This window comes from Molothrus aeneus, chromosome 12 (assembly GCF_037042795.1).
Source record: "Molothrus aeneus isolate 106 chromosome 12, BPBGC_Maene_1.0, whole genome shotgun sequence".
Taxonomy (NCBI): Eukaryota; Metazoa; Chordata; class Aves; order Passeriformes; family Icteridae; genus Molothrus; species Molothrus aeneus.
The window spans coordinates 358679-376532 of record NC_089657.1 but is presented as its reverse complement, the minus strand read 5'-3'; the positions used below and the strand labels follow the sequence as shown (position 1 = coordinate 376532).

Genomic DNA, 17854 nt, shown 5'->3' with positions numbered 1-17854 from the left:
TAAAGCACGTTTAGGTCAGCCTAGCAAGGGCGATAATCCTGACCAGCCGTGCCTCGCGTGTGTTTCTGTGTCAGGCCGGGGGTCCAGGCACGGCGAGCTTCGCTGCTGCTCTGCACAGCCCTGGGCTCGTCAGCCGGCAGTGAGGAAAAGCCGAGGCTGCCCCGGTGTCCCAGCCCTGCAGAGCAGCTGCCTCCGGGCTCCCTGCGAGCACCCGCGGCAGGAGCGGCTGCGCCGGGGCCGCGCTGCCGGAGCCTCCGTGCCCTCCCGCCCGCCGGTGCCCTCGCAGCGCCCAGCCCCGGCCCCGGGCTCGGCTCTGCGGCGCGGACAGCCCGCCGTGGGGCTGAGCTTTCCCCACACAAGGACCTGACACACCGGCTCACTCACCTTTTACATTCCTTGAATTCCTGCACGGGGTTCCACCAGCAGCTCCCACAACTGTCCATACACCAGAGCAAAACAAAATATTATCTTGGACAGCAAAACACCCAGTTTCATTCTGTTGATGGGGAGAGGGGGAAGGATTTCAGCAGCTCAATTAAAAGCCTTTTCCCAGACAGTTCCCTGCATTTCTCAACTCACAGTTGTGCCCTGGCCCCACAGCCCTCACTCCACAGCCTCCCCATTTTCAGATGAGGCCACACCTTGCCCCCAGTAATTAACGATGTAGGTAATACCTGGAAAAAGGTGCAGCTCTTGGCAACTTCTCGAAGGGGGATGTGGCAGAAGGATGATGGGTATTTTGCTAATAGGAGGGAACAGGAACACCTTCAGGCTGAAAATCTGCAGGTTTATCTTGCCCCGGGCCCACAGGCAGCTTGTGCTTGCCAGCTCTGTTTGCACTGCCATGTGCCTGCTGAGCTGGCCTGTCTGCCACCTCCAGCCCCCATCACTCTGCGGTCCTGCCGCTGCAGGGATCCCTCCTTCCCAGCCTGTGTCAGGAAATGCAGAATTTATCAATGTAGCCACTGTTGCTATGTTTTCTCTGTCCTGTTCTCAAAGAACCTCAAAATTTCATATGATTTTTCAATTTCCTTTTCTCTTAGGAAGCTACCCTGCATCCAAGAAAAAGTTCCTTTGTGTGTGAGTTCTCTAGGTAGGGACACCACTCCAATAGAGCAGGGCTGAGGCTGGTGCTTGGGAGCCTTGATCAGCATGGTTTCCCCTTTGTTTCTGGGACAAGCCAGCAAACAGGACAGCACGTTTTCTGGGAGCTAGAGGAGACACCAAGCCTCTAGAGCCAGAACTGCGAGCAAAGACATCACGAATGGGAGCAGGAATGGGAACAGGAGAGGCAGCAGCAGGAGATCAGGTCTGAGTGCTCAGCAGAGCTGCAGTGGATGAAGCAGGGAGGAGCATGTTAGCAGATCTTTGTAGACTCCACCCTCACTTTGAGGAGAAGGGAGGGAAGGTCCAGATCAGGCAAATGACTGATTTCCACTGTAATCACAGACCCAACCATGCTTAACAACAGAAGCAGTGCATTCAGCCGTATGTGACTGCTGGTTTGAGGGCCGTCAAGCATGTCCCATGAACAATTACCCCTCGGAATGGCTCCCTTCAGAGCGGGGAGCACGAGGCATTGCAGAGCTGCAGCCTGTGTCTGCCTATTCTCTCTCCAGGTGGGCAACGGAGCCGAGCACAGGCCTGGCTGCCCTGTGCAGGATCGGGAGAGGGCCTGCAAAGCCTGAGCAGGGAGAGAGAGGCTCCTCCTCATCCGAGCCAACACGATACCGAACTGCATCCGAGCAGTAACAACCACTGAGTTACTGCTGTAATGATGCTGAACCATGGGGGAGAGGGGTCCTGCCCAGCAGAACCAGCACAGGGACTTCGGCGTGCTGCTGCAGCTGCTGCCCGTGGCCCGGCGGTGGAGCGGCCGGGACATTTGCATGGCAAGGCCGTTGGTACATCCGGGATGCCCCGGAGCCCGGGATAGCCTCGGCGAGGTGTTTGTATGACCGAGCAGGTCCGGGTCTGCACGTGCCCTCCCGCTGCACAACGCTGCTCCGGGATGCGGCAGCCCTGACCGAGCAGTCAGCGGCAGAGCCGGGGCGCTCCGGCAGTGCCTGCAAGTGGGCGGGCTGGGTTGTGCCGGCTTCCCCGCTCTCGGTGCCCGTTGCCATGTCCTCTGCGCACCCTCCCGCCGCTGCCGGGTGCAGCCCGGCCCCGCGGGGTGCAGGGGCACGGCGGCCAAGCCGCAGCCCCCGCGGAGAGAGACCCGCGGCTCCCGGGCCCGGCCGCTGCCCAAGGGCTCCGCCCGCGCTGCCGGACGTGGCCGCCAGGGGTCGCCTGAGACCGCGGGCGCGCGCACGTGCAGTGCCAGGCACCGCCGCCAGGCGGCCTCAGAGCCGAGGAGGTCGCGAGTCCCCTCAGGGCGCGGAGGGACCCGCGCGGGTCACGCGGGCCGGAGCCTTCGAAGCCGTCAGGGCCCCTCCGTTAACTCCGAGATCAAAAGGGCTCCCATCAGCCGGTCCAGATCCCGGCCCTATAACTTCGAGCCAGCAGCGCCCCAGGCACCCCCTGGCCCGGCTCTGGGCACTCGGGGTAGCGAAGACTCGGCCCCGCCTGGGCCAGTCTGGCTGCTCCCAGCAACAACCGGCCTTTACCAGCTGGGAAAGCAATGGACGGGACGGATGGAATGCCAGCTGATACCTACCTACCAGTCTGTTTCCAGAGGTGGAGGGAAATGCCGATGTGCCCAATGGAGGTGGAGAGCTGATCTGAAAAAAGTGAATGATCTTTCAAAGAAACATTTTTGGAGGAACATAGCCCAAGCTCTTGAGCAGTGTGGGACAAGACTATTTTACCCATGCCAAGGGTCACAACTGCTTCAAGACGTGTGAGACAACAATCAGGAGGGTCGAGGGATGTTGCTTCCTTGAAGATGTTTTCTGCTGAGGAGTGCTCCATCTGTGAAACATCACCCGCTTCCTCGTTCAGTCCCTGTTCTCTTCTCAGGATCCTTTGCCCAGGTAAACAGGATGGGGTATTTGTAAACTATCTCGTTTAGTTCTCAGGGTGTGTCTGAGACAAGCATGAGCCATGCTGTCACAGCTCCTTCCCAGAGCAAACCGAGCAGCTGCCTCCCCCTCAGTGCGCTCATCTGTGTCAGCCCCATCCCCTTCAGGGACACGCTCAGCAGAGCGGAGGAGGAACGGGGGCTGGCTTGGCCCAGAGCTCCTGTTCACCCTCAGGGACTGGGGAGGCACCTCGGTGATAGGCAGATGTGTCAGTAGTGTCAGAATCAGGTGGAATTGAGGAGCTGACTGACCAGATAGCACAATGTGGTGTCACACTCATCTGCTTCTCTGTCCTGGCCAGATGGGCTCTCAGGCATCCTCCTCCCTGGAGGTCACAATCAGGATTAGGCATAAAGGTGTTCTTCAAACAATGATTTGGAGCCAGAGGTGTCCTCAGGCTGTCGCAACAGAGGTCTGATAGGTGACCCCAATCTGAAAACACTGTTTTATGTGTAGTGGAGGAACTTTTGAATGCCTTCAGACCTCTTGGTTGTAAGGCAAGGAGAGTATCACCTGAAAGCAGGCAGGACTACAGGAACAGCTGCACTGAGGAAGAGGGCTGAAAACACACTGCATCTTCCCATCCTGCTCTGGCCCTTCTCAGGCAATATTACTTCTTTTTTCCCCTTTGGCCAGGGTTGGCACAAGGCTGGTACAAAGGCCAAGAACAAATTCAAGTTGACTCTTATTCCTAATTTCAGAGGGGATCTGGCTAGAGTACAAGCCACTCAGCAAAGCTGGTTTGCCCTGGGATATTCTATTTCATGCTAACTCAGGCAGCAAAGAACCCTCTTCCTATTTCTAACTCCAGTCAGTGAGGGAGGATCCACTGAGGCTGATGAACTACTGACCAACCCTTAAACACCAGTTGATTTGGTGTTTAAGAAACAACTTAAAGACTGGTATTTTGTGGTAGGGAGCTGGCTGTTTGCTAAAATTTCCACTATTAGCACATCAAAATGATGTTATTTGGCCGGGGAGAATGACTGCTCCAGTGAGAAACATCAGTCAATTCCTCACCTCCACTGCTGCAACCCAGCTTGGCTGTACCCTTGCCATATCCCTGTTTGTTCCCCAGGACCTGGGTGGAGCCATCAAACCACTTCCCACAGACTAACCAAAAAGCTGAGTAACACCACCTAATCCCCTACATCATCAGATTAAATCTGTTGACATGGGAGTAGGCCAGTGCTTTCACTTTTGGTCATCATGGCCCCCTGCTGCTCCTGAGCCACAGCCAGCACCTCTCAGGTGACCGTCCCAAAAGAAGAATGAAGAATCATTTACCCTCACAACCACGTCCCATCCTGAGCCAGACAGCTCTAGCAAAAGCAGCACCATGCACTTGCTTCATGCATAAACTGCTGGAATTTGCATTCTGGTTGTGAGGAGATTACAGGGGGAAAAATCCTGCAAACAGCTGCTTTTGCTTTTTGATCTCTTGCCGGTTTTACAGTACTTGCATCTCTGTGAAAACAGAGAGAAGGACTCAGTACCTTTATCCTTAAAATATTGTTTCCATTCCCTTCTTGGTTCTTCCTGATACCACATGACCAAAACCCAAGAGGAACAAGTATCTTCTCCACACCAGTGAGGAATCTGCTCACTTTCAGTTTGTACAAATAACAAAGGATTCAGAAATTCTTCTATGAAACACAGTAGCCAAAATACCTCTTGTTTACAGCAGGGGCTCAACCAACATAGTGCAGTCTCTTGCCTCTGCTCAGGGAGAGGGAGCTTTCTGCTAAGGAGTGCTGTCCTGGCAGCTGCAGCCTTTCTCATCCAAACTGAGCCAGGCCTGCAACTGCTCCATCACGAGCTCCCTGAGACACACGGGTGATGCTGCAAGTGCACCTGCCTCTAAATACGCATGTCACACAGAGAGGGCCCTGAAAACCCTTAAGGACAAAGTCCACAGGAGCAAGGGCTGTTCTCATCTGGGACAGGGCAGGCCACAGACCAGTGGTGGAAAAATACAGGACCAGCTTCTGGTCCTTCCAAGACAGACACTTCGTGGGTAAGTCTGACTGAACTGACCTGCAAACTGAGTCACAGTGTGGCTGCAGGGACCCTGCCAGAGGCTGTCCCAGGCACAAGGGGGCCGGAAAGGATCAATGAGGATGAATGCAATGCTGCTGCTCCTTTCCTCCACGTGCAAAGACCAGACACTGACACCAGCTTATTTTCATTGTGCCCTAGTGGTGTGTGGCCGGCTGAGTGTAGGATAAAGTCTGACAATCAGAGCTATGGAAAACTTGCCGACATTTTGAGCTCTCAGGGCTCAGCAGTTTTGACACACTCCTCTTCTTCTCCATGACAGCACCTCCCCCCCCTGCCCTCACCCCTCCGGAAAGATCCAAACTAGACCGGTGTTAATAGCTGAGGTCTTTATTTAAAGTTTTTTATATACAGTAAAATTGCCACAGATAAATCTGCGACAATCAGACAAGACAAATGTAAATCTCTCTCAACAATTAGCAGCTTAAGATCTATAAACTACAGTGTTACGTTCACAAGTGTCATTTCTGTACTTTTCAACCCGTGCAAGTGAGTTTTTCTGTTTATTTTTTTACACTTTTAAAACACACTTACAGCTAAGTCAATTGCCTACGACTATACCACCTGGCATACACAACACAGACACACAGGGTAACTCTTTAGCCACTTCCAGAATTCATTTAAAAACTGGCAAAACTACTCAATCTTGAACCCTTTGTAGCTTGGCTTCTTTTGTTATAATGCCTTTTCTTTTTTTAATTTTAAAAATGCATATTTTCAAAGCTGACAGACTGCTTTCCTGTAACACGCACGTAAGTCAGCAGTTCATCTGATCCCACCTAAGCACACATGGGATTGGAATAAACCAATAGAGTAACTGCTGGGAGCATGCTGAATACCCTTGAAATGAACTAATGAGGCTGAGAGAAAAAAGAACTTTATAAAAGTTTTAAAAGTTGTTTTTTTTTTTTTTGCATCCAGATTTTCTTTCTTCTTTATATTGAAGGAAATAGGGGAAACAGATGAACTTCACTTGAACCCTCAAATGTTAATAAGGAGGTGCTGCTCCTGGAATTTACACAGTCCATAGTAATTTTCCCTTTTTATGTGCCAAGGCAGTATGTGCTAAACGCATCTAAGCAATTTCTGAATCACTTCAACTCTGAATATGAAATGTTTTGGGAAACATTCTGCAACTCAGAGATGGTCACTAAAAAGTTTTTATCTACAAAGGAGGCTATTAAAGGTACTCACGCACGCACTCACATCCACAGCAGAAACTGTTCTCTACACGTCACCCAGAAGCACTCCATCAGGAAAGCAAACACCACCATGTACAAGGAAAGGGAGCTTTAAAGCTAGAATCACATTTCCAACAACATCATCATTAAGCTATCAGAAATCATCACAGACTTTCAAATTGAAGAGGGAGGAAAACCCCAAAATGTTCTGCTAGTGCAAAAGGCAAAACACATGGCAGTCGTGTTAGGATATGAGAAGTGGATGCAGCATCATACATGACGTTACTGCAGACAGCTTTCTGGAATGGAAGAAACTGTTGAGAGAGAAAGAGACAGACACTTTGTCCAGACCCATATGTATATGGCCCTTCACCAAAGAGTTCTGAGATGTCAGTTTCTATTAAACCTGCACCTTCTGGCAAGCTAGCAAATGATATTTACTGAATATGACAGAGTTGAGAAAAGAAATGAAATTAGCATATAAAGAAGAGGGACAACACTTCCTTAAATACTACAGACACTGAATGTCCAGAGCCACTGGCTTTTAACTCCTTCCTGATTTGACCACATGAAAACCTATCTTAAGCAATTGTAGTGTGAACAAGACTGAGAAAAAGAGGTACAAAGGCCAGGTTTCAGGAAAAAAAAAGGCAACAAAGTATTTCAGTTATGTGCCAAATCAGTTCTTACTGTTATTCACACATTTGTTTCTGACAAAACCTGCAAAATGGCAAGGTGATAGTTAGCCAAGAAATGCGAGTCACTAGAGAAGAGCCTCAGCGGAGCCGGGAGCAAGGGGAGGAATGGCCACACCCCCCTGCTCTGGCTGTGGCACTGCAGTGAAAGCACAAGCAGTTTTGGCTTGAGTCAGCTGTCAATCTTTTTATTTTAGTTTTAGTTTTAATTAGGACAGGAGCAGATTAGTGCACATGGTGACAGAGAGGTGTACTGGGATCCCTGGGGGAAGGGCACCTGAATTTCCTGTGACTACAGAAAAAAAGAACCCTTGGAGGAAGAAAGATTGGACAGTGGAGGGTTTGCCTTTGCTGGCAATCAGAAAACACTCAAGGTATTAACCTTGTTTGAGGGAATTTCTCAGAACCCAGAATCTGTATCATAGCACAATGCCTATGTATGTGTGTATATGTACGTTGTACATGTCTCATACATGCCCATGTACGTTTTCAACTGGTTTAGGTCACTTGGGCAATATTTGATTCCTAGAGGGAAGTTGATCCTGGAATGAAGGAAAACAGTAAGACCTAACTAAACACCATAAATGGTTTTGACAGAATCCTGGAGGGTTTTTTTTTAGATTTCATGAAGACAAAAGATGAATCTTGGCACTGTTATGGTGAAAGGGACAGCAGTTAAAAATCAGCACAGAATGAACACAGTTTTCTTGGACTTGAGGGCTGCCTACCTGTACCAACAAGTCACCAGTAATGGCACATTGTGAAGACTTGGGGCTGCATTTGAAGCTGGCATTTCCTTTTGGGATTTGCACAGGTGTCTGCACCAAGTGCTGTCCCTTGTAGCTGAAAAAGAGGATGGCACACCACAGATACAGACACACAAATAATCTTACCAGAGCCTGACAGGAGGAAAACTTTGGTTTCGCTTTTCAGGGGTTTTTTTGTTTGTTTGTTTGTTGGTTTTGGGTTTTTTTTGTTTGTTTGTTTATTTTTTTTGTTTGGTTTGTTTTTTTTTTTTTAGTTAGAACTATTTTTGAGATAACCATTCTGTTAAGTGAACTGTCGAGTCAGTATTTCTTTCCTCAAAAGAACCTGTCTTTTCCCTAGGAAGAGATGAACAGAAATTCCTTGCTCTTATCCTGAGGCCAGGAATGAGAGATGACATGCAAACAAAAAATACAAACATAGCATCCTTCACATGTGGAAAAAGGAAAAAAAGCCCTGCATGACAAAAAAGTGTGGAGAAAACAGATGTTTTCCATGATGCTGCATCTTTAAGCTCAGGAGGACAGACAAATGGCATATGGACAGTGCTGCATTTGACAGCCTGACACTAGAAACTACTCTCTGCCCTTCTCAGAACTGCTTCAGGACAAGACGGCTCACAATTATTCACGCATTTCTTCATTTAAAAACATCACTTCTTTATTTGAAAGAAAAAAGTAATGACCCTCCCAACCCCTTCAAAAAAAAACCCCAATAATAATAATAATAATTATAATTATAATAAAAAATCCTATTAGAAACAATAAGGAAGCACTGAGAGTTTGAGTATTACACTCTTCAAGTATGCTGTTCGGATTTTTTTTAAATCTGTGAATATACATATATTAAAAAAAAACCTTAAAAGTGCGACCAAGGGCTTCTGCTTAAAGAGTATATGTATTTCAAGGACTACTTCAAAATACTGTAGCACGACTGTGCAGTTACTGTATATGGCATGAGGCTTCCACTCCATATACTCAGCCAAGTTAGCCAGCCTTACAGAAAGTTACTGAAGTCAGGTTAACACAAACGGCGAACCCAGATGCTGAGCTGGGAGAGATCCACACGTTGTTGTTTTTCTCTTGTTAAGGAAAGAAACCACTCAACGCATTCACTCGAACATGGAATGTGAGCAGACTTCACAGTAAAAGTTTAGTGTTACAGGTTTGCTGTGGTACCATCATTCAAGGCTGTGCACTAGATTGAGCTTTGCTCATCTTAAGCTAACCACGTTCTCTTCTTCCTGACAGGTTTAGTACAGTAGTTCAAGCCACAATTTAAACTGCCCATTGGTATGCTCCAAATTTCTGTGTTTTATTCATTTCTTTTGTACACTTTAAAGAATCTTAAGATTTGCATCCAAAGAGAACCATGCTACATAAAAATTATCCAGGATTCTCGACAAAAGAGTTCTTGAGTAAAATCTAAAAAATACTATTGCAATGCATCTTGCAGAGAAAAAACGTTATTCTAAATGTAAACAAATTCACTCGGACACTTTAAAACTTCAGCAGAGTAGTTGCTGACTAATCTTTGCCACACTTGCTCACCAGGAGCGCCAGGAGCGAGCGGCGCAGCCCATTCCTGCCACCATCATCTGGGGGGAGACAAGAATCGTTCCAAGTAGCCGGTGATGGCATCCCAGTGCTTCCACAAAAAGGCAATGAAAACCACTATAAATAAAGTGCTGAACGTCCTATTGCGAGTCTTCATCAGGGGCACAACGCAGTTGGCCACAGTGGAGACAAAGACGAGGAGGACAGCCATGACAGCCAGCAAGATGTTGATGAACTTCCCCAGTAGGTTCCTGGCTGTGGCATTCTCCAGCCCCTCCAACTGCACCACTTGCTGCTGCTGCTGCTGCAGCTCCATCTTGGAGATGCGCGTCTGGCACGCTTCCAGCGCTTCCTGTGGGCAAGAGCATGTACTGGGTTACTCAAGCTCACATTTGTTACCTCACCGACCAGGCCGAGTCAGGAGCATCCCCTCACCTCACACTGCTCGTGCACTGAGCTCCTGCCCTGCAGTGGGAGCAGAGGAAGCAGTGCCACTTCTCCGAGGTGAGAAGCCCCTTGCTGACTGGGCACTGCAGCCTGCAGTACACCACGGCACCTCATCCACACCCAGAAAGCTTGACATGGAGATGCTAGGCTGGGAAACCCCACAGCTTCTGCCAGAAGGGGGCTACCCAGCCACCTGGTCACTTCAGCTTTTTCAGCAAGAGGCCACTCAGAGGACAGAAGTGCTGTGCCTAGCCAGAAATCTTCATCTTCTTCTGGGATGTGCATTCCCAGAACCTCAACTTCCATCACCTTCCTTGGAGTCACTTGTGCTTATCTGACCCCTTTGCAGAAAACTAGGCAACCTTGCAGAAAACTACATCAACAAAAATAACTACCAAAGGCTCAGCTGTGTTCCGCTTGCCTAATGAGCTGTGAGCTCAGAGAAAGGTCTGAGGGGCACTATGGCTGGGACTGCACAGCTGCCATTGCAGGAAGGATATCTTCTCCAGACTGCAGCAAGCTGTGGCACTGGCATAGCTCCAGCTGACTGTGAGAGCTGGGGAAAGACATCTAGAAGGGTAAGAAGCATGAGATTTATGGAACTGCCTACAGGAAGAGGCAAAATGAAAGGAGGTGTAAGGAGAAGACTACCCTGCACAAATCCACCTCTTTAAAGCCCCACTGACTCAAGTGGGATTTGTCAGACCTTTTCACCGGGCTGAACCCCAACTGGACCAACCCAACCTGCACTAAAACACTGGTGACATGCGATGCAGGGGGCTAGGGAGAGGGAGAGAGGTTTTCAGGCAATTAACACCAAGAGAGACTTCTGCTCTTGAAAATACCAAGTTACAATATTTCCACCAATCTCCCCTCAAGAGTCACCTTTTCCAGACACATAGGCCAACTGCAAATATGATATACAAGTCTGCAGCAGTCCTTCCCAGACTGATCACCAAAAAAGGAACCAGGACTGTTCCTCTGCAACAGTAACCCATGCTCTTAAATAGTTTTTTATACAACAAAACACTTCCCTCTTCCCCAGCAGTGCTGAGAAATAGGCTGTCCCAACTTTTAAGATTACACTAAAAGTACTGAATCATACAATGAAAATTAAAAAAAAACTGTTGAGAAATCCCACTTCAATTCAATCTTCCTGCCATCTGAATTTAGAGAGGAGAACAAAACCCGACTGTTGTAACACTCCCCCAAGGGAGAGCCTCCTGTTTACACTGCCAGGGGCCATTGTACCACTGTGCACAGACACTGATTAAATTTAACTTAAAGGTCATTGTCACCTGTTACATTTCTCACTGCATCATGTCTGTGGGGGTCAATGAAACATGAATGCCTCTCCTTGGTTAAGACCCCTGAAAGCACAGGGCAGAATTGCTCAGCTGTCCCAAACAGCAGTGACCAGGAAGAATGTTTGACAATCAGAGTTACATCTGGTGTATGAACAGCATAGCCTGCTTGGTCTTCAGAGGAAATCACCTGGCTGAAGTACCACTGCAGGAAAAAGGGAGAACTCTTAAACTACAACTCTCTGCTCACACTACAAATATTTCCCATTAGCAATCAGAACTGAGATATCTGTTAAAACTACCACAGCAAGTCCTTATAATAGTCAAGAAACTTGTTTCTGAATAGGCCTTTCTCTGTAAGGGTCAGCAGCTGCTTTGCTTTGTAGAAGGGCCTCCAACTTCAAGATCTCTGTTTCACAACCTTTTTTACATACTAAAAGAAACTTTTAGAAACACCTCCTTATTTCTTCAAAGCCAACAGAAAGAACTGTTTCCTGACTCAATGCAGGGCACACACAAAGCCATTTTTCCTTAGATGTATGTGACCATTGCTGTAAAATCAGTGACACAACCACACCCCAGGGCCATGTACTGGGAACATGACTGTAAAAAAGTGTTTGGGTCACGGCCCATTGAGTGTCTAATACAAAAACCTGCACCAAAAGTGGGCTCTGGCTCTTGCTCTGCTCCAGCTGAGTGGCAGGTTCCCTTGGTGTGGGACACAGCCCTGCTTTACAGAGGACGTTACCTGGAGAGATACCCAGAGGTCAGAGATGGAAAAAGGACCTTTTCGAATGCAGCAGTTTAGCAATAAAGCTACAAGGATTAAAAACAAATACTGAAGTGCAGGCATATTTCAAAAGTGAATGAGTTCCTGAAAGAGCAGGCAAAGGGCAGGACTTGGGTCATTGGTTCTGTCACCCACCTGGATGTCCCGGGCTCGCTCGTAAGACTGATAGGCAATCTTTTCCTCCATGCTGGCCAGCTCCTGTTTTAAATTGAGAATCTCGTTCTGGTGGAGCTCAGTCAGGTCATTTAACTGCTCTTCAAGTCTTTCACATCTAGAAATGACAACACACGGTACAATGGCTTTAATGAGAAGAGGATGGCAAAATGACACCAGTGACAAACAAGCAACGAACACCATGGCTTGTGTACTGAAACCAGCATGGCTGCCTCAGTCAGCACACAGCACACTCTAGCACTAATGCCCTCTTGCTGGGAATTACTTCTTTCTACCAAGTAAACTCTGTGATACTGTTCCTAACCTGGAGAAAACACAATTGCATGGTAACTGTTAAGTGATGCAAGAAATCGAGGACAGAATAAGAATAGAATGAAGTATTCACCAAACTTCTGTGTAAACCAAACAACTCCCTTCTATAATACCATAAACTCCTAAGCGTTTTTATCTACACTTGGAACAGTAATGGGCATAAAAATTACACAGAAATGACATGTGACTGATGCCTCAGAGAACATGGTGTTACTGTCTGATCTCTGCATGAGGTCACATGGATCTTTGATTTGCTTTTCCTTTATCTCCCATGAATGATGCAACTTAACAAGCAAATACCATCACATTATTTGTAAGAAGGACACATGAATCACTAACCTGCAGGCTTATTTTTCAGTTTGCTCCTGGTGAATGGACCAGGAGCAGTCCTGAGAAGAGGGTTGCTTAAACAAACTGAGTTATAACAACTCAGAGAGATAAAGTTTTGCTTCTCCCTAAGAGAGTTATAAATTAACTGAAATGGTAGCTCTGATGGTAACAAAGGTATGGGCACAGCTGTGGTGGCCATTGGGCCTTTTCCACTGTCTACTCACTGTAGCAGATGGAAAAAGCTTACCACACAGTCCTTATCATCTGAATCTTGATGCTAATAACCAAGACATTTCTAAGGATATAACCACAGAGATAATTCCTTGTTTAAATTTTGGTTTTCTTTTGACTCCACTGAATTTAATTACTACAAAAAAAAACCCCACAAGATGAACAAGAAATATTTATCTAGAATGAAGAATTTAATTGCAAGTTCTGAAACTAAGACACAAATCCTGCTTCTCATTTTTTTCAAGATTTTTTTTTTGTGTTTTAGAATCTGTAGTCAAAAGCTAGCCTTTAAAAACAGTCTTAGTGTTTTGTTTTTAATAGACAAGTATGAAAAGAATTTTTGTTTATGTTCCTAATGCAATATTACTTTAAACTAAGAAGGAGTCAGACACAGCATGACAATTTGCAGCAGTAAAATGCATGAGGTCAACCTGCAGTGAAACCAAGACAACTGCCAGCTGACATGGCTGAGCCCAGAAAGGTGCCAGAAGAGCTCTGCAATTGTGCCAGGATACACCAGAGAACTGGTTTCCCAGGACTGACAAGGGAATGGCCATATGAAGACTGGCTAACAAAGAAGGAGCCCAGATAATTAATATTGCCCTTTGTTCCCACACGACTTAAAACTGACAACAAAACTTGCCAACAACCAAAAAATCACAACTAAACCCACTCCAAGCCCCAAAGGCAGCATCAATTACTTGAAATATATTGTTTGTTACTATATTACAAAATTCAGCAGTGTGTTTATCACACAAAAAGAAACTTAAGCATTTCTGAAAATAGCATGATTGTATTTTTTAACCTCGTCTCACATAAAAACACTTTTCATAAAGCAGCTGTTGCCAAGCAGCTTAAATCCTGTTCTCTAACAGGAAACAATTGTATTTTAATAACTTCAAAACTACCTCAATCTACAGGAAACATAAGGAAACCCTGCTAATCTGTATAGTTAAAGAGTTTAAACAGAACATGATTAGCAGAAGGGTTGGCTCCAATCTTCCTGCCCTGAAGACTGCAGAATAACCAGTTCATTCCCAATCCACACTTCACTCCCTGCTCAACACCAGAACTGCTGCAGTTTGCATCCAAGAATCACCTGCACTTTCAGAACTCACTGTGTCAGGCAACTGCTAGAACTGGGTTATTTAAAAAAAACCACATCCCTGCCCCCACTAACCTACCCTGATTTATTTTTTAAATGACACATCCTCCATTCAGCTTATTTTTACTTCTTGTCCCAATATCTACAATTTAGAAAATAATTTTTTCCAGCTGCTTTCTACTGGTGTTCAAATTTAAAAAGCACTAATGGGACCCAGAACCAGGGTTTCCCTATTGAAAGCTGATTTGCATTTAAGTGGGAGTATTACACAAATAAAAGGGATAGGCTACCTGTCAAGAGGGTTAAGATGAAATACATGCCTCTAATTCATCAGTGCCAGGGTCTACTGAACAAACTAAACTTGTCTGTGAATATAGCAGTGCCCTGAATAATCAAATCCCACTTCACCTCATGTATGGAAAATGCCTCAAGAACTATTTTGTTACTATTTAAAATGTGAAATTTATCCTTAAAAGAACAAGGTCCAGAAACATCTCTGTGCAGCAGACCAATGCTGCCTGTCACAAGTATCACAGAGATCATCAGAGCTGTTCCTACGGACACAGTAAATAGCTGGGGTGCTTGGCTCAAGTGTGGGATATGGGAACACTTCATTTCAAATAGCTGTGTTGTATTTCCACATGTTTTCTGAGGCTCACTGCGTGGGAATTGCAAAAGTGGTCTAAAAAAGGCTCAGAAACACAATTATGACCATTTCATTTTTTTAAAAAAGCTTTAAGGTATTTTAAAGTAATAGCTGCAAAATGCACAGCTAGCACAGCATATGGAAGGGAGGGATGTGATAAAAAAAGGCATTTGATCTGCACTTAGTGCTATGGTGAGTAAAGAAACTCTGATCAAAGTAATGCTACAAAGACGTCTGCATTAGACTGTGAATGAAATTTAGTACCTGTCTTCAGATGTCTCTCAAGATGGACCTTTTCCTTTTTATAGCTATGCCATACAAACCTTCATGTAATCTTTATTTGTCACTAAATACATCTTTATGCTACTGACTGCTTCAAATAGTGGAGTAAACAGCTAAAACCAGAAGTTACTTCTAGTATGCTCCAAGTCTTTGGTCTAGCAGGACAGACGAAGGACAGAGCTTGCTCCCAACAGGGAGCACAAGCTGCTCATGACACGCGCACACATCCGTGTACTTCCAGCTCCGAGCCTCCCTAGAAGGAGGACAGACAGCTTTGCAGGGATGTTTTGGTGCTGTCCTGGCTGGGTGAGCACCAACACGCTGCTTCCACTGCCTGGCCACGCTCCAGAACAGCCTTGCCAACCCTCCCAGACCTCAGAGGTTTAGCTCCTTTGATCTGTTTTAAAACACATCATGAGGACAGACTGAAGTGTGACAATTAAGACTACATCAGAACCCAGACAAATGGAAGCACCAGTGACTAGCCTTTAGGCTGAAGGTTTTCTTCTGACAGGAGCATGGGAGACCTAAATGCCCTTTCCAAGGCCGTCAGGCTTGGGAAGAAACCCAAAACCTTAGACTGGCCACACTCCAAATATGTGAGGTTATGGTTTTGCCATGTACAAACAGGTTCCTGAAGGGACAAGCAAGATGAAAATACTCAGCAGGAACTTTATTTCAGTCTTGATAGCACAGAAAGTCCCTGCTCGTACCAGTAAACAACTGCCACCTTCCAATAATGAGATTAGCAACAAGCCATTACAGCGCTTGCTCCTGGTGCAGAAGAAAACAATGATGGCCAAGTACCGTCAGACTCTTCCTTCCTCCCTGGCTCAGCCCCAGCAGAGCAGAGCAGTGCTCAAGGGCCAGCACGTGCTGGGCAGCACAGCCCACCCTGGCCTTGCCATGGTGCTGCCAGGCCTGCACCAGGGCGGGAGAACTGGAGAAACTGGACAGGTGAGTCCCTGCCTCTGAGACTAGGCCTAGCCACATGGATGGTAGACAAGATTTGGAAGCAGGGAGAGGGGAGGGAGGAGATGAAGGAGGTCATGGAAAACCTGTGAGGCAAGCCATGGCTGATAAACAGAAACTGCACAAACAAAAACGGGAAAAAAGATCAGAACCTACAAAACAGTAGACAATTAAAGAAAGAGGAAATGGATTAAGACCAGGTGAGAAAATGTCATGGCATGTTCTTTGTTCCAGCTTCCAGGTAAAATGCAAACACTCAGTGTCACCTGACAAGAAAAAGACTTCTCCAAAAACTTTTTTTTAAGCTCCAACTCAACTCTGTGTTTGTTTTTAAAAGCTTCCCATAAACAGCAGAGTTAGGAGATATTTACAACTTTTAAAGCCAATTATGATTAATCTGAATCCTCAGCCTGCCAGCATTAAATCACAACTTCTTTTCCCTTTTTTTAGCTTTTTTCTGAAGAGAGGTGAGGAGCAAGCGGGGTTCCAGTTGGAGGAACAGGCACCACCCCTCCCTGCCAAGGCAGCAGCACCCTCTGCCCTTGGACACATTACATCACCGTCCACTTCTAAGGTGATGTTGGCTTTTATCATTGTGATAGTTCAAAATACAGAAGCTATAAAAACAAGAATCTACATTTGTACAGTCCTGTAGTCATCTAATCGTGATTAACCCATGAGCTCTTGCTGATCATGCAGTTACCCACACAGACAAGGGCACGGAGTGTGGTTTAACTGGTCCTCTTTAAAGGTCACACCTTTAATTAATTTGCATCAACATTCCAAATGACAGGTCTAAATTACTGTCTTAAGCTTTTATAAGCCAAATGCAGATTGTCCCTGCTTTTCACTCCAGGCTGCCTTGGTTAGTGCTTGGGGTCTGGGCTGACCTCAGGGGAGTAAAGCTCTGCAAAGGTTAATGGCACATAACAGATATGACTTCATGGTGAGCTAGTATGGGGCCTACGTGAACCTTGCTCAGAGGTGTTGGGCAGTAAGCAGCCCGCTTAGCTGACAGCGCACATCAGTCCCCAAGGTCTGCTATTGTGCTTTCAGGCCACTCCTTCAGCTATGCTGTGCTTGCATTAGCGTTCCACCATGAATGGCTGCTGCTGTATGTGTGAAACAACAACCTACACAGCAACAGACAACAGCACCTCTCTCCTCTCTGAGGAGCAGAAGATCCAGCTCTGCATCGCTTTGGGATGACTTGATGACACTGAGGCACAAGGAACCAAAGCTGCTGTGCTGGTTGCCGGTTTCAGTCAAACTGCTGATTATTACAAAGCAGGATTAGAAAGCAGTGTTGGCTTTGTTTGCCCAAGCTCTGCAAAGCACACTGAGAGCCTGCTGTCTCTACCAGATCCTAGCAGGTTAGCCTTTTCCAGAGTTTTTCTAATGTTTTGGCATAAGCACGTCTAAAGAGCTGTAGGGCAACTCTATGTTACACTGCACAAACCAGTGCAGCAAGTGGCACAGGGCACTTCAGCAAGCCTGTACACACCCCCAGCAGCTCTGCTGTGCCTTTCAGGTTGTGTTTCACATCCTGGCAAAGCAATGAAGGCCATAAAGAACCTCATGACAACAGCGTACTGTCCTTCATTAGAAGGAGGGCTTGCGCTTTGCATTTGTTATTTAAAGTTTAAGAATCCTGTCCAGGGTGCCTGCAGAAGGGCAGCTAGTAACTCTTCCCTTCAGAGCCTGGAGTCAAGCCCTTGCTCCCAGCATGCGTGTGGGGGGACATCAGGTGTTTGGCAGGACAGCACAGTGCACTCTGCAGAGAGCCTCTCCTACCCAGCAAGGAGAGGGAAGCATTCCCTCAGCACCTCTCCATGGGCAGCTTTCCTCAGCAGGGAGGGGGGGCAGCCGGTCAGGCTGCCTTACTGAAGGCCTGTCACCTCTCCCCTGAGACTTCATCAGGGATCAGCATACTGCAGCAACTGCTTCACCTTTCCATTCACTTCCAGTGAGGGGAAGACTGATGGA

The 17854-nt window shown here is 46.7% G+C and overlaps 1 protein-coding gene across 1 annotated transcript in view; it reads right to left on the bottom strand.

Annotated features, from left to right (window-relative positions):
* Positions 1 to 5392: 5392 nt before the first annotated feature.
* TMCC1 (transmembrane and coiled-coil domain family 1) overlaps positions 5393 to 17854 on the bottom strand; it is a 58364-nt gene continuing 45902 nt past the window's right edge. The window contains exons 3-4 of the mRNA XM_066558096.1: positions 11952 to 12087; positions 5393 to 9627 (exon numbers count right to left, since the gene is read on the bottom strand). Of these exons, the coding sequence (XP_066414193.1) occupies positions 9313 to 9627; positions 11952 to 12087 (451 nt within the window). The 3' untranslated portion in view covers positions 5393 to 9312. The remainder of the gene's footprint in view (positions 9628 to 11951; positions 12088 to 17854) is intronic.